Source organism: Lutjanus erythropterus, chromosome 24 (assembly GCF_056507025.1).
Source record: "Lutjanus erythropterus isolate fLutEry1 chromosome 24, fLutEry1.hap2, whole genome shotgun sequence".
Classification (NCBI taxonomy): domain Eukaryota; kingdom Metazoa; phylum Chordata; class Actinopteri; order Lutjaniformes; family Lutjanidae; genus Lutjanus; species Lutjanus erythropterus.
The window spans coordinates 9,900,827-9,923,598 of NC_139340.1; the positions used below are offsets into that span (position 1 = coordinate 9,900,827).

General features: G+C 40.0%; 1 protein-coding gene and 1 non-coding gene across 2 annotated transcripts in view; one reads left to right on the top strand and one right to left on the bottom strand.

Moving 5' to 3' along the window:
• LOC146304712 (cilia and flagella-associated protein 47-like) overlaps window positions 1–22,772 on the bottom strand; it is a 53,676-nt gene that overhangs the window by 16,207 nt on the left and 14,697 nt on the right. Inside the window, exons 23-53 of the mRNA XM_084713922.1 lie at window positions 22,271–22,463; window positions 21,998–22,083; window positions 21,538–21,754; window positions 19,340–19,565; window positions 17,993–18,110; window positions 17,369–17,496; window positions 17,161–17,261; window positions 16,803–16,922; window positions 16,456–16,681; window positions 16,247–16,318; window positions 15,676–15,813; window positions 14,774–14,855; window positions 14,452–14,547; window positions 14,181–14,367; window positions 13,630–13,727; window positions 13,171–13,287; window positions 11,343–11,477; window positions 10,730–10,842; window positions 9,422–9,563; window positions 9,073–9,161; window positions 8,641–8,721; window positions 6,837–6,901; window positions 6,594–6,730; window positions 6,218–6,323; window positions 5,666–5,886; window positions 5,389–5,530; window positions 4,320–4,447; window positions 4,156–4,221; window positions 3,663–3,806; window positions 1,487–1,660; window positions 296–407 (exon numbers count right to left, since the gene is read on the bottom strand). Coding sequence (XP_084570048.1) covers window positions 296–407; window positions 1,487–1,660; window positions 3,663–3,806; window positions 4,156–4,221; window positions 4,320–4,447; window positions 5,389–5,530; window positions 5,666–5,886; window positions 6,218–6,323; window positions 6,594–6,730; window positions 6,837–6,901; window positions 8,641–8,721; window positions 9,073–9,161; window positions 9,422–9,563; window positions 10,730–10,842; window positions 11,343–11,477; window positions 13,171–13,287; window positions 13,630–13,727; window positions 14,181–14,367; window positions 14,452–14,547; window positions 14,774–14,855; window positions 15,676–15,813; window positions 16,247–16,318; window positions 16,456–16,681; window positions 16,803–16,922; window positions 17,161–17,261; window positions 17,369–17,496; window positions 17,993–18,110; window positions 19,340–19,565; window positions 21,538–21,754; window positions 21,998–22,083; window positions 22,271–22,463 — 4,060 coding nt within the window. The remainder of the gene's footprint in view (window positions 1–295; window positions 408–1,486; window positions 1,661–3,662; window positions 3,807–4,155; window positions 4,222–4,319; window positions 4,448–5,388; window positions 5,531–5,665; window positions 5,887–6,217; window positions 6,324–6,593; window positions 6,731–6,836; window positions 6,902–8,640; window positions 8,722–9,072; window positions 9,162–9,421; window positions 9,564–10,729; window positions 10,843–11,342; window positions 11,478–13,170; window positions 13,288–13,629; window positions 13,728–14,180; window positions 14,368–14,451; window positions 14,548–14,773; window positions 14,856–15,675; window positions 15,814–16,246; window positions 16,319–16,455; window positions 16,682–16,802; window positions 16,923–17,160; window positions 17,262–17,368; window positions 17,497–17,992; window positions 18,111–19,339; window positions 19,566–21,537; window positions 21,755–21,997; window positions 22,084–22,270; window positions 22,464–22,772) is intronic.
• On the top strand, window positions 2,159–2,229 carry trnag-gcc (transfer RNA glycine (anticodon GCC)). The gene has a single exon. It is a non-coding gene; the product is annotated as a tRNA-Gly (tRNA).

The window sequence follows — 22,772 nt, forward strand, 5'->3', positions numbered from 1 at the left end:
GTAATCATACTAAACTGAATATGTAAAAATATTGTAGATGTATGCACAAATTCAGAAATAGAAAGGAATGCAACACTACAACATACACAGAAAAAACACAGCATTCAAATGCAGGTGTAAAAGCCAGCATTTAAACTATAGACACCAGCAGTGTCTGTGTGTGTCTGTTGAAGAAAATGTAATAGAACATAGTAAATAAACAAAGCCAACATTTGAGCTCAGCTGCCTTCCACGTTAAATAATAACAGACCATAAAACTCCACAATCACAAGTATGCAGTAGAAAAAAATATCACCTGTCTGTTTTCCTCGCTTCCACGGTGACACAGCCAGGGTATAAGGAGCGTTATGACCAGGTTTAATCTCGAGGGGGGCGGTGCCACTTACAATTGATAGGTCTGTCACCATCTGTGTGCATGCACATGTACACAAACACACAAAACAGAGAAGAACAATGAGTGCAGAGGGGAAAAAAAAGCTTGCGTCCTATCAGAATTGAAGACAACCATGGTATTTAAAAAATGGAGATAATCCAGCACCTCTTAAACAACTGCATGCTCTTAAATCATACCTGTTTCTCTTGGGCAGCCATATGTGGTCACTGGTGCTGTCTATAGGGCACTGGTTGCATTTCATGTCACTAAACCAGGCCAGATTACTAATAAAGTGCTGTCACAGTCACTTGTGGTGACTGACAGAAAGACATGTTGACTTAGTGGACAGTAATATGTGGTTGCTGACCTGAGCTCACCTTTGGGCATCAGCTTCCAGCTCTCAAGATTTTCTTGAGGAAATGCATAGTCTAGTTTATTGTAATAAAAGCCCAACATGTCTATTGTCCTTCAATATATATTTTTATTTATTCATTTATTTTTTGTGGTGCTGACACCAAAAGAAATATAATAAACTGATGCAACTTAATGAGCTAATTTTTAGCCAGGCTAGTGGCACAAATGGCATTGCTGCTCTTCCTGACAGTCCCTTCGTTGCTGTGGTCCAAAGCAAAAATATCTCAACAATTCTTAGAAGGGTTGGTGTGAAATTTTGTCCAGACATTCATGATCCCCAGAGGATAAACCCTGCTGATTTTTGTGAACATTACAGACATTTATGATTCCTTGATGATATACTCTGAGGTCATTCTCTTTCTTTCTCTTTGTTTCTTTTTCATCCAACAGGTCCAATGTTTCCAATCATCCTCAGCTGCACTATGCGTTTGATACTAATTAGCAAATGTTAGCATACTAACACACCAAACTAAATTATTTTAGCTGCTAATGATTAGCATTTTAGCACTGTTATTGTGAACAACATCACAGAGCTGCTACCATGGCTGTAGACTCTTAGTCTTCTGTGTCCACAGGTTTAAGTTGTGCTTTCTTTTGTAAATGTGTTGTGTAGAGCTGTGGATGTGTGAAATGCACATCCAACTAAACCTTGTTAACAAGTACCAGCATGTGTGGCAGTTTTTGCATGTGTGCTTTTACCTTGAGAGTGAGTTTGCTCTGGCTGTAGTTGGGGACATCCAGCTGTGTGTGTGTGGTTTGACCTACAGGGCAGTGTAGTACAACATGGCCCACAGGCAGGGGGTGCTCTCCAACTCCTCTGAGGTTAAACACGTGCTCAGTGCCGTCGCAGTCATTATGTAAGGACAGCTTGCCCTGTGGGGGTAGGGATAAAGTGCAGGCAATCAAACACACACAAACTGGTGTTCGATGTGAAGAATGCACACAGAAGAACAACAGCAAACAGAGTCTCAGCTGCTGTCAAGCATTCTCGCACTGTTGTTGGCTGATTACAGAGCTGAAGACAAAATATTTTCTATTGAAGTATAAAATGCATTTGACAGTGAGAGACAAGATGGTATTCACTGTGCAAAAATGTGTCTTACAGCCTCGACTGGACAAGATACACATAAATCACTCTTACAGGTTAATTTTACTAACTTGGAATTTTGTGGTCATCTTCATATTTTATTTCTCAAAAAACTAAACGATTGAGGCTACGTCTGTGTAGTGTGATAGACAAGCAAACAAAACAAGTGAACCAAGATCTTTAAAAATACAAACAAACCAAGATTAGACTGAACAGCACAGCGGCTACGTGCAGCAGGATGTCCCGTACTTAAACTCCGCCCCCAAAGACACACACATACAGATGCATTGGTGGTTCAGTGGTAGAATTCTCGCCTGCCACGCGGGAGGCCCGGGTTCGATTCCCGGCCAATGCACAGTACCTTTTTTTCTTGCAGAAGCAAAGTCAGTCATGTTCTTTGACTTATGCTTTCAGCCACCCAGCGACAGAGGACTGATGGAGGGCTTGGTGCAACCACAATCACCTGAAGCTCTATATCAGCAACACCAAAGAGCTGGTGGTCGACTGTTAAAAGAACAAGAAACACCCTCTCCCACTTATCATCCAAGGAGAGGAAGTGGAGAGGGTGGACTCATACAAGTACCTTGGGATCCATATCAGTAAAAAACTGGACATTAGACATAATCCCTCTTCAGGAAAGGAAAGAGCAGACTGTCCTTCCTGAGGAGACTTGGATCCCTCAGTGTGTGCAGCCTGCAGATCTTTTACCTGTCTGGATTAGCCAGTGCTCTGTTTTTTGCTGAGGAGTGGGAAGGTGGCATCAAGGTTGGTGAGGCCAGCAGAATTAACAAGTTCTGTGGTCGGGCTGGAACTAGACAGCCTGGACCCAGAGGCAGAGAGGAGGATGAAGGACAAGATCAAAGCCATCCTAGATAACCCCTCTCACCCTCTCCGTGACGAGCTTTAGGAGACGAGCAACTTATTCAGCCACAAGATCATCCCACGCAGATGCAAAACAGAGCGCTTCAGATGCCCACTGCCATCAATTCATTATATGTATGTATGTATGTATGTGTGCTAATTTTTTTTTAGCATTTATTTATGTATTTATTTCTTAATGATTAAGTCATTTTTCATCCTCCATATATCCCAGTATAATCTAAATGGAAATAAAAATACGTACAACAAACATATTTTAAATTCTTATTCATAACAAATAAAAATCTTCTTGTCCTTTGATGATTAAATGAATTAATCACAATGAGGACAATCATTGTTTGAACTGATCAGCATTCTCTCTACGTGAAATAGGTAGTGAGGTATTCATTCATCATTGTAACATATCAGCTAGCAGTCTAAATTGCCAGGCATTGTTATCAAAAGGCTGTTTGTCCAAAAGAGAAAGCTCAGATGCAGAAAAAAGCACTGGAAGATGATGCTGGCCACAGAGGAAGCTAAAATTCCCAGATATCATCTTAACAGCCATGCAGGCCAGACAGCGTGCTGCTGTTTGAGGCATCGAGATAAGTGGTTGTACTTGAGCAGACTGCTCCCTGAGAGGCTGGAACGGAGGAGGCTAATGAGAAGAAAGGCCAAATATGAGAGGGCTTGGACTGTGAGCATTGGAAGCAGGAGATTTTTAAAGTGGGCTTTTCCCTAAGTGTTGGTGACGCTGAATTATCCTGAATACACAGTAACTCAAGGCCACTGCACAGTTAAAATTTCATGGTCTATCAGAAAGTGTATCTCAAGCAGGGAAGTAAAATAGCAAGAATGTGACAAAGGAAGACCGACAACATGCAAGAAAACACAAAGAAAGAAAGAACCCACAACAAAAAAATCCATTACCATGACAGTGCATTGTGTAGATGGGTGAAAGGTGAGGGGGTAGGAGGCTCTTGTCCCTGCTGGCACATTCAAAACCTTTGGGCCTGAGAATCCATCACCACACAGCTCAGCTTGTATTTTCCAGTCTTTGTGGGTCTCATTGTACTATGACAGACACAAAGGCAAAATTTGACTTTAAGCCACCATCGTTAAACATACTGGCAACATATTAAAAAACAATTTTAAAAAACTACCAGTATAATAAAATCTACTATTATAAACAAAAACTTTTGTTGTGTTCGTTTCAGTCCAGTGATATAATTAGTCAAAGACACATTTCAGCCATGCTTTTTGCTTGCTGTAAATTCAGGATCACCACTCTCTTCCAAGAAATCAGTTTCTCATTATGCAGGCAATATTATTCATCATCCATAATTAATCAAATGCTTTTAACTCAGGCCTTAATAAGCAGCACACACACAGACTGATTAATACATTTTCTCTTGCCACTCACCAGTGGTATGTCTTGCGTGACTGAGCGGTGAGCACACGTACTGAAGTCCAAGTGGACGGGTTCTCCCTGTGGGCACAAATTAGGTTTTGATAACAGGAACCATAAACTACATGTACCAACAAGCAATCCAGCATGTTTAGGCTCAAGTGTCAGATGATATCTACCTGTGAAGTAACCAGTGCCTCTAGCATGTAGACCCTGGTATCACACCAAGACCTCAGGATCACCTGACATGTAAATTTCCCTACAGAGTCTGCCTGGAACCTTAAAGGGAGATCCACACAGCCACAATCTATTGAACAGAGGGAAGAGGAGATCCAGAGAGAGGAGGAGGTGGACAATTAAATGAACCTGAGTGAAACTATTAGGGCATTTCAGTTGCAGGAATTTTTCAAGATCAAATATTTTTAAGCAACTGAGGACCTTTAGCAAGATTTCTGGAAGAGCAAGTTCTTTTCGACAGGACATTTTTAATCCATGAAGAATTTTTATTTGTGTGATGTCATTCAAACATAAAAGTTATGGGCTGAGGGGGAACACACAGGTGGGGCCTGCACTAATGACCAACTTGTAAATTAACCAGGAACCGAGAAAACTTTTAGGAGATGAGACAGTAAAGCAAGCAGAGTGCAAAATTGACTTTTTTCTCCACCAAACAAATGGCTAACAAAAGCTCAAATTTACCAGCTACTCAGTAGATTGCCACTGTTTTGGTGAGCATTGGTAGCAGGGGATTTTCAAAGTGGGCTATCTGCTAATGAGTGAAGCAAATCTACAAGTCACTTGCATATTTTACCAGCATTTGGCTGGTCTCTTGTGCTAGTTTTGGGCCCTGCAAGCATGTGAACAAGAGAAATAAAGCTTTATTTGTTTAACGCTTCATTGCCAAACAGGCATCATGGGAGTTTTCAGTCCCTTTTTTTTTGCATTCATTACATCTACTCACACATCAATCAGGTAACAGTAATGCTCTCAGGTTTTTGTTTTTGTTGTGTGTTAAAAGTGCTCCAAAACACCACCATAGATTTTAAAATCAGTCATCTGTCAAATTTGATCCTCAGTTTCCTTTTCGTGGATCCTGAACTATTGGATCAGAAGGACTATATGACATTTAATTAAGTCGGTACAGCTAAATGGATCTAAATGTCAGTCAGTCAATGCTGCATCATCAAAGATACACCATGTAACTTCTCCTCTAGTGCTAAGAATTCATGCATATGTATGTGTGTTTACCTGTAAGATTCTCCCATGGTATTTTGGCATCTTCTTTTATAGGTATTGTAACAGTGCTGGGTAAAGTGAAGTATTGTGGCAAAGTAACCTCCACACTGTATTCTACTTCTTTAGTGTGCTGAACATCTCTCAGAACTGTGGCCTAAAAGGAGACAGGAGAAGAAGAGGGATAGCAAGTAAAATATGAACGGAAAAGACATCTCACAATACTAATGAGAATTCCCTGACCTGCTTGTACATCTAAAGATCTGGCTCCAGAGTGTGGCTGTGTGCATACCTGGTCTTTGAGGAATTTGCATGCAGCTGCAGTTGCCCTCACAGTGCTGCTGTGCAAAGTGCGTGTCAGCATCCGCCTCCTGTGTTCGTCAGAACTCATGCTGTGCTGACCCCAGATGGCAAGAGCTTGCTCCCATGCCATGTTGATCAGGGGCACACTCACCACCTCCTCACAAACCTGCCCCACCTGGCAGCATAGGCTGAGTACTGATACACACACAGCTGGGTATGTTGGTGGAAAAAAACATGTTGATATTACTGAATTAACTTTTCACTATAAATATACTATAAATACAGGTACAGCCAAAAGCAAGTATCACTACTGGTGCCTCTTAAATTTCAATATGCTCTTATCATGATGCTACCAAACCTGATAAAAACATAACAACAAACAATATCTCCAGTGAGGAAAATCATACGACTCTGAATGGTGAGTGATGTGCAGAATATTTGGTTCATGAAACAACAGCTAAAGTAAAAAACATTTAGTTTACTTCATATTGTGATGCTTTAAAAACCTTTATGAACAAAATTTAGGTGACAGTTTTCCTACCAGAGCTGTTGGGGATGGAGATGATGTTAGAACTGGGCCTGGCAGTGAGAGGGGAAGGGTGAGGCAATTCTGCTGTGGCCTTAACCATATAGACCATATCTCCCACCTAAAAAGAAAACACATGCATGTTTAAAATTTAGCAATGCTGGTATTGGCACTAAACATTTTCCATTTTGCAGAGCCAGGGTGCTGTCTTACACTGTCAAGATGAAGATTTCATTCAATTAAATTTTAATTTAATTTAGTATGCACTGTAGATTTTCTCTATAGTCTGAGAAATTAGAAACGTATCTAAAATCCAAATTAATGAAATATAATTATTTTGAATTATTTATTCCAAGGAAATGACACACAACCTAGACACACACACACTTACCTGTGGGCAAATTAGCAGCACAGAGCAGTACTTGGTGCCTGGGCAGAAGGGCAAGTAGTGGATGTTCAGAGTGTCTGCTTGGCCTGGTTTCAGACAAACACTCCTCACTGCACTCAGGAACTCGCTGCCTTCACCATCTTCACCACGCAAACATACGTAGACCACAACCAAGCAGACATGAATTAAGACATGAATTACGTATATTTGCACACAAGCTAAAACAGCACAGAATATAGTACTTACTGAGATCAGAGCACTTCCCTTCCATCGCCTCTACACAGCTCTTGTCTGAAGTCATCCTCTCGATACTAAAAGAGGGAGGCAGAGGAAAAGAAGTCTTGTTTCATAGAATATGGACACAAGCTCATTCAGGTGCACCACAGATGACCTCAGTCCTACTTCAAATCCTGATAGTCAACTCATGATTAGGAGGAGGAGCTGGAATGTTTAGCTTTGAAGAGGTCTCAGGTGGTGAGAGATGCATACTAACCAGTTATTCTTAATGACAACCCAGTGCTCTCCTGAGGAACAACCTCGTACTTACCTCACCATCTGAAGCAGTGACGAACAGCAGGGACACCCTTTCTTTCACCCTATTTTTCAACAAATAAGCTCTGAACTGTGTAGAGATCATTTACAAGTAATTATGCTTTCATGTGTAGATAGCTTTCTAAGTCTGCTTAAGACTGAAACAGGAAAAAAGAGAGAACCTAGCCCTGTCCAAAATTAACAAATATCTGTCTACTATCACCTCTAATAATCACTAATTAACATTTTATATATTGATTGTTTAATCCACACAAAAAGCACAACATAAAAATGTAAAAGCTGTGGTTTTAAATGGGGTTTTGTGCAGAACTATTTCTTTGTGACTTCCTGGAGCTTTGTTGTCACTCCACCCAGCCAAAAAATAGTCCCATACAGAGGTCATGTTAATCAAATGGAAAACTAATGGAAAAATCTGAAAACTGTCATTTTGACAAATTACAACACTGAGGGTGATCTACTGCAACGAGTGGTTGTAGAAGATCACCTTAAGTCATATAAAACATAGAGAAATAATAATTACCACCTCATAATATATTTTAAGTAAAATAGTTCTAAAAAATCCACGAAGAGGGGTGAAGATAAAATGAACTACTGTTAGAGAAAGAGTGAGAAATAAGCTCAAACCTGAACAACACACCACACCTGACCGCCTGGGCATGGGGCAAGAGGAGAGGCCCTGCCTCTGTTGGCATGCATGGGAATAAACTACAACATAATACGTTTTAATATATTTCTTGCCTTTTCCCTGATGGTCTGATTAAGATCAGTTGTCTCAAGTCACTTTTTAGAGATAAAGTCACTAAAAGTTCTGAAGAGTTGCTACGTTGTACGAGAAAGGTGCCGAATTGGCAACGATAAGCCCAATAATTATAATATAATTGATAAATGAGGTGAAAATACAGAATTGATACCTTGATATGATGGAGGATGATGGACAAGCAAGTGGCTAAAACTACATTTATCCGACAGCGGCAGCACCTTGTGTTGTCAGCAGACCTCCTCTGTTAACATGAAAAGTGGCCACACAGTCGGTGGCCATTTTTTCTCTCCATGCCCTTATAAATGCATAATGTGTAAGTCTGTGTACTAATTGCTATTGTGATCAAATGCTATTAAATAGGCTACGTCCCATTATAAGTAAAAATTAAAATTGAAATGACAAGTAAAAATAGATTATGACAGAATTTTTATGACCCTGTCTGTTAGAATAACATACAACAAGAGAGTCTAGAGCAACCTCTCATACATAACCCCCCTTAAAAGTACAACTTCGTATTTTCACTGTGGATCGTGTTAACTGCCTGTAGCTTCATATTCAACACATGTGAGAGTATTACAGATCTTCTCATCTAATTGTCAGCAAGAAAGCCAAAAATTGTCAAACTATTCCATTAGCTGTCTGTGTAATGTGTGGGTGCACAATATCTGTCTTTGATTGTGTCTGTGTGTGTCTGTGTATTAGGTGTTTGTGCTGAGTGCTGTGAACAGTGGGTGTTACTTGGCCTTGAAGGAAGCCCGCTGAATGTCTTTTTTCTTCTCAGGCTCCAGTGGGTTGAATGGAGACTCCACCAGCATCACCCTACACACAAAAAAACACAGCAGACAGGTTTGAATTCAGCAATACAGCACAAAAATATATACTGTACCAGGACTTTGTCTGCAGAACCACACTGCTGTTTTTTTTAAATATAAAGTTTCAGTACAGTAAGCACCACAAACAAAATTTAAATCACCTCCATTGTACACAGTGCACAGTATGGAAAACTTGGGAAAATAAACACAGAGCTATATAGATAGATTCTACTGACTGGAAAATACATGGGGGGTTGTAATTGGGATGTACAGCCCTTTAAATCTTAAACCTTTATGTCAACAGTTGATTCTTCAACAGTTACAAATTGTGTACAAGCATGTGTACATGGACACCTACCTGAAGTTAGCTTCTTTGCTGAAAGGGTTAGTTATGGGCACTTGGATCACTTTCAGTTGGTAGCATGGAGTCTTACACTTGACAATGCTCTAAGGAGAGACCGTAGGAAGCAGTTTGTCATCTAGTTATCAGTTTACAACTGTAACCATCCACTCGCTGCCGTCAGAAACACACTACACCAAAACTATGTGTGATGTGTGTTAAAACACAGCATGCTAGTGAGCATTCCGTCAAACAGTTAACAAGGTATCAACAAATCAGTAGGTGAGGCTTGTAGCCAACTACTATGTCAGTCGTGCTGTAACTGTAGCATGACAGTCAGTTCACCCATTTAGCTAATTATACTCACTGTGGGTGTGATGTGACTGGCGTGGGTCCTCAGGTTGAAGGCAAGGGTGGTGCCAAAAGGAGAGCTGGAGACGAGCAGCAGGACTGCCTCCATGGGCTGCATGAAGGAGCAGCTGAACTGGACCGTGAGTTCAGTACTCGCTCTGTGAAAATCACCACAGCCAACAGACAATTATTTGATGATTTATGGAACCAGAATGCTCTGTCTCACAGTGCTTTTACAACTCAGTTATTTTATTGTATAATCTCCCATTTTCAGGTTATGATAGCAATGAATCAGCAGAATCTACTAATACTATTTTTCTGCATAATGGCATGTCCTTTAAGAGTGCATTTCTGAGGGTAAAGCTAGGGATTCAAAATGGGACATAGGCTATTTTTACAGAGAGGCCTCACTTGAGAGCAAAACTGGTACATTTTAATGAGCTACAGTCTCAAGGCAAAACTAAATTTACTCAACTCTCAATAACTGGAAAACTGAGTAAATGGTGGAGGGTTTTTCCTTTTCTTAGCAGGGCACAGGTCTACCCAAAACAAGTTATTTTGGAAGTTCAGATGCCAAGACAGCATTTCTTCACTAACAATACCAGTTTTAGTGTATTAATTGTATTTATTATTGATGCACACTACAAAGGCATGCCCCAGTGTTTTATAATTATATTTTCTTTGCATGACTCTTTTGTGGAAAAACAGGCCTGTAAATACTTCATTATGTGTCCGAGGTAGAGGCATTGCATAAAATTATGCCACGTATGGAAATAATGCTAATTTCAATTAGTCACCCAAGGCAATTTCCGTTTGAGTGCCCATCTAATTATGTGCTACTAAGTGTTGGCAGGTTTGGTTCCATGATCACTATAAAAAGAGGTAGCACACTGTACATACATGTTAACCATCCTTAAATTCTAAGGTAAGTAAAATATGCCAGAAAAGTGTAGTCTTTGGTAAATTGCTAATTCAGTTGTTAAAACTAAAAAGAAAAGGACAGACTGTAATTGTTTTACTGAATGAAGGTGAGTAATTGCAAGAGATTAGAAAGTGTATTTACAGACCATAAAATCATGTGGACACAATTGTACTCATGGTAACTAAGTTAAGACCAGAGAAGTTCATGGTGGTCACAGAGGCATAGTAAAAAGAACTGAGGTTACACATCTGTAGTGACTAGTGTTTCCAGTCTCTACTTGACTAAATACTGCCAGGTTTTGTGGAACTCCTGTTTTGTTTCCTAGTCTTTCACACTGTTTCTTGGCATGAAACTTTTAATTAAAGTGCATAGTGATTTTCATTTTCTGGGTAAAAAACATACTTGAGAGGAATGGTAACAGTAGATCCACCAGGGAGGGAGAAGTGATGCGCATCCTCTCCTAGAAGGAAGGCCTGGTATTTGACAGGCTTAGAAGATGGGTTTTTCAGAGGCACCTGGACCACCAACACGTGACACACAGGAACACATAAAAATACACACATTTTTATACCTATAAACACAGGTGAGCACAACCACAAACACACAGACATGCTGCTGCCAGAAAACAATACAACAGTGGAATTCATCTTTGTTAGTGCAGACAAACTGACATCTGTTTTTGTTAGGCTTGTGATGTGGCTTAACCTGACAGTGTGGATCATTACCCAAATGTATATTTGCCTGGGTTTGTAATCCTGTTAGTGTGTGTATGGGTGTGTCTATAATCCGATTAATGTATGTGTGTGTCTATAATCTTGTTAATGTGTGTCTCGGTTTGATCCCAGTTGCAGTGTTTGTACGTGTCTGTGTGTGTCATTATCTGTCCAGGAGGTTATTATCCAAACCATTTTCAGTCTCACACTGCTCATGAATTGGATTTACAAGCCATGCAGTTCAATTTTGTTTTAGGCATCCTTTAAGACCCACGTCAGTGCTGTGTGAGCATGAGAGTTACCTGTTTGCTGAACGTGCTGTGCAGGCCTCCTGAGAGTGTCATGGTGTGCTGTGGCAGGTACTGAGGCAGCCTTTCATACAGGTGAACACACAGCATTAACATCTGTACTGGATTGGGGTCTGACAAGTCTGTGGGCTGAACACACCACACACACGCATGGACAGAGATATACAAGTTCACAACAGAAAGTGCTGTCTAGTCTAAAACATAATCATCATGATATATTAAACACCTCCAGTTATGCTAAAGAGTTCATTCATTTGGTAATTAATGCAACAATTAGCTAATATTTCTCTGTCAAAGTGATGGCTTACACTTAAAATGTGGGCGGCATTAATATGTACTAGAGATCTAAAAGGATGTAGTCTTTATTAATTCAGATTACTTTTATTTTCAACTATCTAATTACATTTTTTCTATGTTGATTCATTCTAAGAAACTAAACCAGGATTAAGGTGTTTCATGAAGCAGTCTCAGAGCTAATGACTGAATCAAGTCTGGTTTAAGAATTGCATGGGTTTGAAACACAGGACTGAGACATCAAGAACTGTTCACACCAATTTACAGTTAAACGACAAATATTAAATATAATGTTAGCATGACAACATTAAAGTAAAAACTGAGAAAACCACTGCAATAGACAAAGCAAAAGAGAACTCTTGGCAGCATGTCAAACCTAGACTCTGACACAAATAGAGATGAACTCAATTGGAGAACTCCTCTTCATTTTTCAGAACTGAAAAAGCCTTTCAGATGAGAGGTGGAACATTTACAAGAACCTCAAGCAAGTCCAGTTGCCTTCACACAGCTCCTAAAGAATCCTCTTTTAGCTTGGTTTGTTGCAGCACTCTGCTGTATTCATGCCAGCCTGGGCTCAAGTGCAGTGTGAATAATCTGAATTTTCTTTCTATCATGTCTATTGAGTGCTGAAAAATCATGTGCAAGATGTGTAAGATGCAACATGAAAGTAAAAAACTGGTTCTCTGTCCACCTGTCCTTTTAAATTAAAGTGTTTCTAAGTGTCTGTTTCACAATTTCTTTTTTTAATTAGGGCTGAGAACAAGTTTGAGTTTGAAAATGAAAAAAATCTGTGGACATAGATTTAAAAGTGGGTTAGCTCGCCAGACCTCTGTAGCTCACTCTTTGTATCTGCTCGAGGCTAGAAGCTCCTGGCTACATAAGCCATTGCTAGCATAACACACCTAAGGCACCAAGTTTTGACAAGGAAGCAGAATGTGTGGAATAAAAAAGAAGATATCTCTGAATCTGCTGCATTTATTGTGACCCTTTTTTTCTTTTTAAACTGTCCATCATGACTCGAGCAATGTTATAAGAGTGGAATGCTAAACTGTGTGCTCTTTTAAGTACTCAAAACTCTAAAGGAAAAATCTCGTAATTTTTCCATTGCATTTATAAGCACATATGTGGACTGGCCAATTGAATCTTGTTATGTCTGAGGTGGAGCCAAACCTGAAAACTAACCTGAACAGGACTGGGCTAGTCTGGAGGGACAGTTTTCCATGGTAAATTAGGTCAGACTAATATAAACACACAATACGAAAGTTCTGCTGCTAGGGAGCTTTCTCTAATCAAATTAATAAAAAAGGAGATGAGTTAGATGAGGTTGTGGAAGTAGCATGGGCTCATGGGAGTTAATGTCTTCATTGTTAACCATTGCCATAATTTTTAGACATTTAAATGCAGAACTGTTACATATTATTCCTTAAATGATCTTTTTCTTGAAAGTAAAGTGATTTATTCAAGTAAACTGGGTTTAACAGGTAATCTTGCTGTGTAAACCTGCCCTCCTATCCCATCTTCTATTTACCTGTACATCTAGGTTGAGACAAAGTGCAGTTAAGGCCTGGGACACTATGATGTTGTTGTGAAGGATCTGTTCCAGGCTGCTAGTTGTGGTGTACATCCTCTGGAAGTGGCTGCAGATCTAATTAGGAACACATTGATAAAGTGTGATTTACAAACTCATGTATATTTGGATCTTCTGTCCATTATCCATTGCTCAGTATCAATATGTGCTCTGTAAATCAGATTTTTGAAGTTGTACTCGCTCTCTCTCATACACACATACAAAATTAAATACACACACAAATGGTGCTTAGCATGATAACAGGCTCACCTAATCTTGTTCAGAACTAATTGTGTCCTCTTCACATCAATCACAGTGCCACTTACAGACATTAGCCATCATCCCTCATTGACTCACACATACTTTAGAGGGTCCACACAAAATGAACATGTTCTCAGACACACATGCACAGACACTGACCAGGTAAGGGCAGTAGGCAGCAAGGAGAGCAGCTAGCACCAGTCCATCTGCCAAGTCCAGATCAAAATTCACTATCCAGCGTGCTGATGGGACACCATCTGCAAACCATTACCATGAAGAAATTAGCAATCAATCAAACACACCTATTAAGGCATCAAAAAGGAGAAAAAATCTAGCCTAAAGCCTGACAGCAGGATATTAAATTATGTTCCAAGTGTCCCAATGCTTTCACAAGCTCTACCTGAATTTATAAAGCATAGCATGTAGAAACTACTAAAAACATTAAATGAAAAGAAAAAGTTGAAGTTTAAAAAGTACAAAGGTTTTAAAACAAGCATGCAGAAAAAGTATACATTTTGTTGTATAAATAGATTGCATTAATTTGTATAAAAAGTAATCACTGAAACAACTAATGGTTATATTAGATGAATTTCCTTCAAGACAATGAAGATCTGATCCTATCTTTAACTCTGGTCCTGCCAACTAGGGACAAACAAACCCTTTGAACCTTGAGAAGTTCTACATGTGTGTTTCCATACTGTCTGTCCTACCCTTTTCCCACACAGTCTTCCTCATGCTCTGGTAGTGCATGTTGAGCCATGAGAGCAGCTGGAGCTCCCAGGATGAGTAGATGTTACTGGACAGCGGCTGTAAGCTGACGGGGGGGATTCCATCTATGTCTTCCTGGTTCAGAGTTGTGTTCAGACCACTCTTTGACACGCGACACAACACCAGCACCTGCACATGTGCAAAGGAATATTTAGTACTGTTATTTACACTACACTTTGCACTACTAAGAGAGGACAAGAAAGAGTATTTCACCTTGTATAGTTGCAACAGCACATCAGTCCAGGATCGTTTGCTCAGTGACTCATAGTCAACACTGCCATAGTCCACACTGTGCTCTTCTTCATTTGACTGAGAGAAACACACATGAGAATGTATATGACACAGGGAGCTCTAAATATGCTGTGTGTGACTGAAAGAGAGAGACTGAGTAAGACCAGGACGGGTTCATTTTTAGCAAAGCAATTCTTTTCTGTATCCCAATGCAACAAAACTGTATTTAGAGGACATGCAAAGTAATTTACATGCTATAGGTCTACAGCATGTGGGACTGCTGTGTGTGGATGTGTATCTGTACCTGCATTGAGCACCAGTGTTTGAACTCCAGTGTGTCTAGCAAGTACTGTGCTCTGATGTGACATAGGCAGGCTCCACGCACCCTGAACACAGAATAACAATGAACAGAAAAAACTGCCAGTAACCCCAGAAAGTTTTAAAAATGTCATTTAAACCCTTTTCAGACATGGAAAATGTAACATTTCTGGCTTCATCTACACTGTATCTGTTAAAGTAATAGCATTTTTCCAGTGAGCCACAGAGTAGGTGTCCCTTCCATCACTGTTCCTTGCAGTTTTACTTAGACATGACAAGACAGCACATACGATGTTTGCCCTTAGCAGTTCATTTCATCAAATTTGCAACATGCAAGCTGCAATTATTTTGCTGTTAAAGCCTAAGTAATGATCATTATTGGCCATTCATGTGGCGGGTACAAGGGATGCTCGCCCCTTCTTCTCACAGTGTATACACAACAGAATGTTCTCAATAATTGTATTATGTAACAGAGAGAATTCTTCTTCAAGTTGGGACTCTCATTTAATTCATAAATACTATGTTTTGTGTTGTGTTTTGCTGATAACAATCATAATCTTATCTATGCAGATAATCATATCTATGCAGTTGGCATGAATAAGAATTGAAAATACAGGAAGTGGGCACTTGTGTAATTATTACTGTAGTTGTATGTTTTTTGTTTGTTTGTTTGTTTGTTTGTTTTAATTTCCCTGCAAAATCATGGAAGACTGGTGTGCTATGATATGATCCTCAGTAAACTTAATTAGACTAATTTACAGTGTTTCCTGGTTTAGTGAAATGTTTTTTGTTGCATGCATTTAATGTACAGTATAGCTGTGCAAGTTTTGCCTTGGAGTCAAACAATGTCAGCAGCATTTCAGCATTGTATCTGTGTTCAAGGCCTACCTGAGAAAAGCTAGCATAGCCTCATGCTGTTGGAGCAGCTGATTGGTGCGCTGGTCTATATTACTGGAAAATGTCTGACAGCGAGGGATACCAGGAATCTGTTTGCCAGTCAGGTGATGAAGCATGTCCACTACAGACCTAGACATACAAATACAAATACAATGCAATTATGTCCCTTGCACATGGAAACAGATCAATGCCCCCACTGTTGTGAAATTATATCCCACCAGAGCTTCAGTTCAAGCATCATAAACTACTTCCCTTGACCCATTTTGACTCTCCAAATAATCAATAATAAATGCAAACACGGGAAGACTGCCCACTGTCATTTGAAAAGCATTATTTACACATGAGAGCCTCTGCTTATTCTTGGGAACTCCATATAAAAGCAGTATTCAAAAATCAGAACCTGCTTTCAGGGTGCACACTTTCAATTCCTTTCAGTTACCTAGTTTAATCATGGTTATTCTGTTATCTTTCCATTATGTTAGCTATTTTAACTTCAGTATTTTGCAGCACAAACACTCATCTGCTCATATGGTTTGTGTGTTCTGAAAATTCATATACACACCTGGAGTCTTTGTTTTGACTGACTCGATAAGCCCGACCACTGGAATGATTCAATTGAATTTTTGACACAACTCTGGAGGGAGAGAGGAGACATACATTATTACAGTCCCTCAAAGTGGACATCCTCTGACATTAACTAGTCTTCAAATATGGCTGCTGAGCTAACTATTAATATAATAGCAAAACTATTGGGAGATCTCTTGGGTGTACCTTCTGAGCGTGTGTGGTATTGAGATAGGATGTGGTCCACCTGGCCAGCCAAAGAAGCTGAACCACCTCTCTATGGCCAATAATACATTCTGGTAATATATTCCTTCCTCTGAATTGGCAGCAGGGAATACTGGGATGCCAAGATTGGTTGGGGTGTCTCTGTTAGGGGAGATGTCTGTGTCCCTGCTGGCCTGACCGCTCACACTGTCACTGTCTGGATAGGAGTCTGAAAAGGACAGATATAAACATGGTACTGTATGTAAAAACACACTGAATGTGTCTGTATTTTAGTTTTTGTCTCAGCAGCAGACAATTACAAACACACACAATACATCTCAATTTCTGACCTGAGGAATTCTTGTTTGCTGAGCTGTTGTGATCGAATGATGAGGAGGAGGATGAAGTCGGACCAGAGGCAGGACTTGGCGTGTGACAGCGCTGAAGGATCGCCTCAACAGCTGTGGCCCCTAAATGAAAGTCACGCATACACTAATCTGATGCAAACTAATTCAAACCTGAAACATGTTTTATATCACTGCAACTTCAAATCTTTAGTAACTTGAAGACATCACACCTTGGGTTCATGGGAAATAATGGAATGTATACTTCACTACTGTCTGACATAAGAAAGCTGTACTTTTATGAGGCCAGTCTACCCATGTTCCATAGACGTACACTGTGTCATGTATGTTTGTTATACAGTACCAGTCTTGAGAACTATCTGTTGCTCGGAGCGGTGCAGGGCCATGAAGGGCCAAACTGTCAATTGACAGTTGTCAGCAATAGCACACAGCTTAACCTCAAACCTGGAGGGAGAGGAGTCAAAGAAAAAAAAAACAGAAAAAAGTCAAGTGGGTAGATTAATTCAACTTTAAATGAATGGGTGGCTGGTGTTTCAGAAATAACCTGTTACCTGTTGTGGAGGTGATCAGTGAAGGTGATGGTTGTGCAGATGGACAGAGGGATGGTGGAGCAGAAGGATACACTGCAGATTAAAGAGGCCACACTGGCCTCTTTGTTCTGAATGCTGACTGGTCCTCTCTATGATCACAGATAGAGAGGGAAAGTGGGATACTTTCACAGATTAAGACAGTATTTCAGCTGAACTGACAGCCATGAAAATCAGTTACACTCATCATATTCATCCAGTTGGTGTCATTTGATCAACAGATAGATTTAGTGAGAGATCAAGACGCACAAAATTGGGTTTTGCTCATGCTGCTACAAGACCTTCAAACTGACTGTGGAGAGACATCAGCCTCAGGAATTTATATAGGCATGATGGTATCAGGACAGTGTGGGAATATACTGTAAACAGCAGAGAGAAATAGGGAGGGAGTGTAAGAAAAAGTAATGTACAGATAAATAATGCTATAGTAAGACGCATAACAGATTTTTTTAGGCCTCTGTGTGGACTTAAGAGTGCAGTATCATACAAATAATATAATAATAATACACTCTTGATGGGGAAGAAACTGCCATAAAACAAATACAGTGTCATGGTGCTACTTGACTTTTTCAGAGCACAAGGCTGTACCTGATCCTGGTTTGGGGCAGGAATGTTGTTACCCTCTGGAAAGATGATGGAAAAAGGCTGCATCTTTATCCCATCCTCCAGCTCCACCTCATCCATTTCAGCTGATACCTTGGTTCCACTGCAAACATAGACAGACAGTGGATTTGGAAAGAAAATCTCAGGAAGGTAGAACATCCAAACTACACTGAATGTAATATAATGTGGCATGATTTCAACAGGTGATGTAATCAAAAGCGCCAGAAAATCTACTAAATGGACTCAAGTTATTGCCAACATAGAAGAGAAGTCCTTAAAATGTTGGGAAAAAATAAAAATCTGAACCTTTCAACAGCACTATGCTATTTCCATGTGATCTCCTAATGACACCACCATGGGGTTGCAAAAGATGGTGTACCTAAAATTCTTCTTGAAGTACCCCAAAAGGAATGCTATAGGATTTTTGATCAATTATCATCTATGAAAAGTCTGAATTAAGGAAACTATTTGAAGACCAGTTTTCCTCAAATTTCAGAAGTAGCAACAATGGCAAATATGAGTGGAGACAGTTGTAGTCTATAGTGCTTCATGTACATAATGGAGAAGTGGTAAAAATGTGCAGTGTGATAATACAGCATTTTAATTAATGAAATGATAAAAAAAACATTCAATTTATCAAGTTAAAGATTATTAACTCCGAAAGATATAAATGATTTCCACAGAATAACTGGATGCAAAGTTTCTAGCTGTATGCGCCCACAAAATATAAGAAACCTTCTGCATATAGCTTGTGGCTACAGAATACTCCATTATACTCTTTAATTGTTTTGTTTAGATATAATAATATGTAAACAGTGCCCTTGATATGTTTCCTTGCTGAGATCCACTGTGTTACTCAGTTCAGTCAGATGTGGGTCAGAAAATGCTGCCAGAACTGTAACAGTGCAGCCTGATTGATGTCAACGCAAACCACAGAGGAGTGTGGATTAGCTTATTGGCTTACAATGTAAGCGAAATCCAGCAGACCTGCCAGTTAACGCGTCCTGGCTTGATTGATAAAAATCCCACTGGAATGAATAATGCTGTCAGTTTACGTGGGTGGCAGTGTTTCCTCCACGCTCATTTAGCTCCAATGGCTCAACACAGCTGGTAAATTGCCACAAGCTAGAAAAATGTAAATACAATAAAAATCCATCATCGTTATTGCTCAGCTTACAAAAAGCTGACAACGACAACTGTGTTCGTATAGCAGTTGTCCATGTGTCATGATCCAAATGATCAAAAGTGAGGCCTTCATAAAATTTAACACTTACTGGAACAGTTTTTGGTCTGATGTGAATAAAAACACTGTGTGTGTGGGTGTAAACCAACCTAGGATATCCTACAGCAAGCAGGGTGAGTGTGGCAGTTGCACTGCTTTCCAGAGGTACTGGTGTAAGGAGGATTTGAGGGGGGTAGATGGTGATGCAAGGAAAATGGACAGTAATAGTGATGGACAGCTCTTGGTATGGTTGATGTCCCTCCTCTTCTTCCTTCCCCTGCCATCGCTTGTCTCCCAGGTAGAGAGGGAGGGACAGTTTGGTTACTCTTTCAGACCCTAGGAGAAAAAAAAACAGTACAAATCACACTGAGAAAATAGATCAGTCAAGTTTTTGAAGCCAATGAAGGTTGTTGATAGTGGAAAGAAACATTACACAAGTTGAAGAAATACTTTTCATTGTCATTTTCTCCTTTTCCGAAATGCAAATTTAACAATCCAGTAGTCTACTAGTCTGTCTACTGGCATTCAAATCTAGTTTGGGGATATTGAATTTATGTGAGGTGTCCATGCTTGCAGTGGAACCACACTATTAGCTGAAGTGGATGAGGCAGAACTACAGGATGGGACAAAGATACAGCCTGTTTCTGTCATCTATCAAGATGGCAACATCTTTTACTCTGCTAACTCTCTTCAAAGCCATCTGAAGGCAGCGGGTATCTGTTCCATCTGCAGTTTCTATCTGGAGCAATGGTGCACAGTGTCAATCCACAATTATACATGGCAGATCAACAAGGCAACAAGTACTAGACTGTTGCAAAATAATCACAGAAACCTCTGTGTTTATGTGCACGTCAAACATGTTGTGATAATTAGTTATTCTACAGTTTCTACTGCTCATCAACAGAAATGTTGGATACTGACACATTGAAAACAGTTCAGATAATTGCATGAAAAATCATAGCTCAATTAAAACTCCCTCATGATCATTCATTTCTGATAGTCCTCGCCCTGTGTCTCCATTCAAAACACTCGTAACCGGAGCAACGGCTGAGCATGTCCTCTTTTTAACAAGTCTGTCGCCTGGAGCTCTGCATTTTAATAAAGGAAGATGTGTGGCTGTGATCATCAAAATGATGTGATAGAGGTTCAGGTTAAATTTTATAGTGGTATTCCCAGAAACAAAATAATCTTTGCCATCATAAATGTCACAATATAAATAAGCAGGCAACTATTTCATTCCTATTTCATTGTGAGCAATTATTTTTGCACAGACAAGAGTCAACAATGTTATGAAGCATCTTTACAATGTATAAAAAAGTGAATTCAACTTTAAGAGTCATCATCTGCTCTTTATAGTATATTTGAGCTGCTATGTTCTGATTTGAAACAGTGCATGAGCAAAAAAACAACAGGCTTTCTCTGAGGAAAAATCTCTGAGGAAGATTCCCAGACAATCAATGGGCCATGATGGCAAGAGCCCTGTTTATAAAGAGGAAAACACTGGCCATGAAAACACCATAAGTATGCTTGACACGCTGCTGATCTACTGGGCTCACAAAAATAAAGCCCTATGGGTCATATTCATTTTACCCACTACCTCTGTTGTAGAGATATGGGAAAACAAGGAGTCGAGCAAAACGATACATATCTGGGACAAGCTACAAGAGCCTCCTCTTTTCTGTGAATAAAAATGTTATTATGGTATTCCAAGAGGATGACATTTAAGGCTCTTAATAGGTCAGAGGGAGGGGTCTTAAGAGGCTTCACACAGACAGTCTTAATGGCTTTTCTGTGGGTTTAGGGTGACCTAAATATAAGTACAGCCATTAAGGGTGAAAAAGTAAAGCATTCTTCCTAATACTATTGGCAACAATGAAAAAGAAGATCCACTGGTCTGTTTCTGGTGGCTCTCAGCTTGACAAGATTAAGTATTGCCTTAAGAGGTTTGGTCCCACGCTGAAAAATAATTCCTTGTTTATGGTCCGTCACTAATGATTATTAAGGCCCATGATTTAATGGTCTAAGCTGCATGAGAAAATTCTTTAACTAAGTATTATTTTAATTTAGATTTAGTTTATGTTTTTGCAAATGTGAAAATACAATCAGAAGGATGTTACACACTGTTAAGAAATGACATGTTATACATTATCTAATTCTCCTCCAGACGTATGTGATTATAGCATGTGTGTAAAGGAACAACTATATTTACAATGACACAACTGCATGTTTGAAAGAGGGGAGGGCAGTGAGAGATACAGTAATCCATCTTAATATGTATGTGTTGTGTGAGTTTCCACTCATTTCTCACCTGTTCTGATTGCCTCAGGCCTGATGCTGACCGCCAAGTAGATGGACTGGCCGGGCCCCAGACTGCCTGACGATGGAGACAGCGTACAAAGCTCCCCCTCTCTTCTGTCCTCCGATGATATAGCTATTGCACTGCAGTCAAACCACCAGTTTACATGCTCCCTGACACCACTACGCCAAAACACACTCTCTTCACACACTGTTTTCAGCTCCACTGTCTGCGGAGGGAGAGAGAAGTGAGAGATTGAATGAGACCAAAGGAACAGACAGCAGAAACACAGAGGATAAGAAAAAAGGAAACAAGTGTCAGATATTCAACACTGTGGTACAAACAGCACTGACAACAGGTAGAAGGGAAAGTGAAAAACAACAAAAGAAAAGTTAAGGAAAGGAGAAAGGAAGTTGAGGGGAAATATGTGACTGGATGGAGACAAGAAATCTGCAGATATATCCTTGTCTACCTTTATATAAGCATCAGACTGTGGGGTCAACGGTTCCATGTGGAACTGTAGGTGAGAAGGGGACATTTCCAGTGGGGCACACAGCACTAAAAACAGCAAGAGAAAGAAAAATATTACACTTAGCCACATGAACCTAATGCCATGTGTGAAATCTGTTCTGTGCCCATACAGTGTCGCAGTATTTCAGAATTAGTTTCATTAGAAAAATGAAAGTGAATATTACAGATATCACTCACCAAGACACACACTCAAACTCCACATTAATGACCCCACCTGTGGCCTGTATGTGCAGTGACCGTGGTGTCTCCATGGTGACGGACAGGGGTTTGACGACATGCTTCCTGCTGCCAGCTGACAGCGAGGAGCAGGTGGAGAAGGAGGACCGAGTGGGGACTGGAGATAGGGAACCAGTGGGCCATCTCACTCCGTTGACAATCAGTGGCAGGTCAAAGTCATAACTGGCTGCCTGCAGGAAGACATGTCCTTGAGTGTCCTCTACTTCATTGATATTTTAATGTATCTCTTTTGCAAACAACTTTAAGATGAGAGGGAATAAGATCTGTAATTGATTGTTTGCTAAGCCCTGCCTGCCTTAGTTACAGTTGCTATGCCTGTCAAGCTTATGTTCCGGTTGGGCCCAGCTTCCACTACATTTAATTTCAGCATGCAAAACGGCAGATAATGCCAACTTGAATCAACCTCTGTGAGGCACATAAACAAATACCACCTGTACCAGAAGCACCAACAGCAACAGTAAATAACAGAGTAAAAAAAC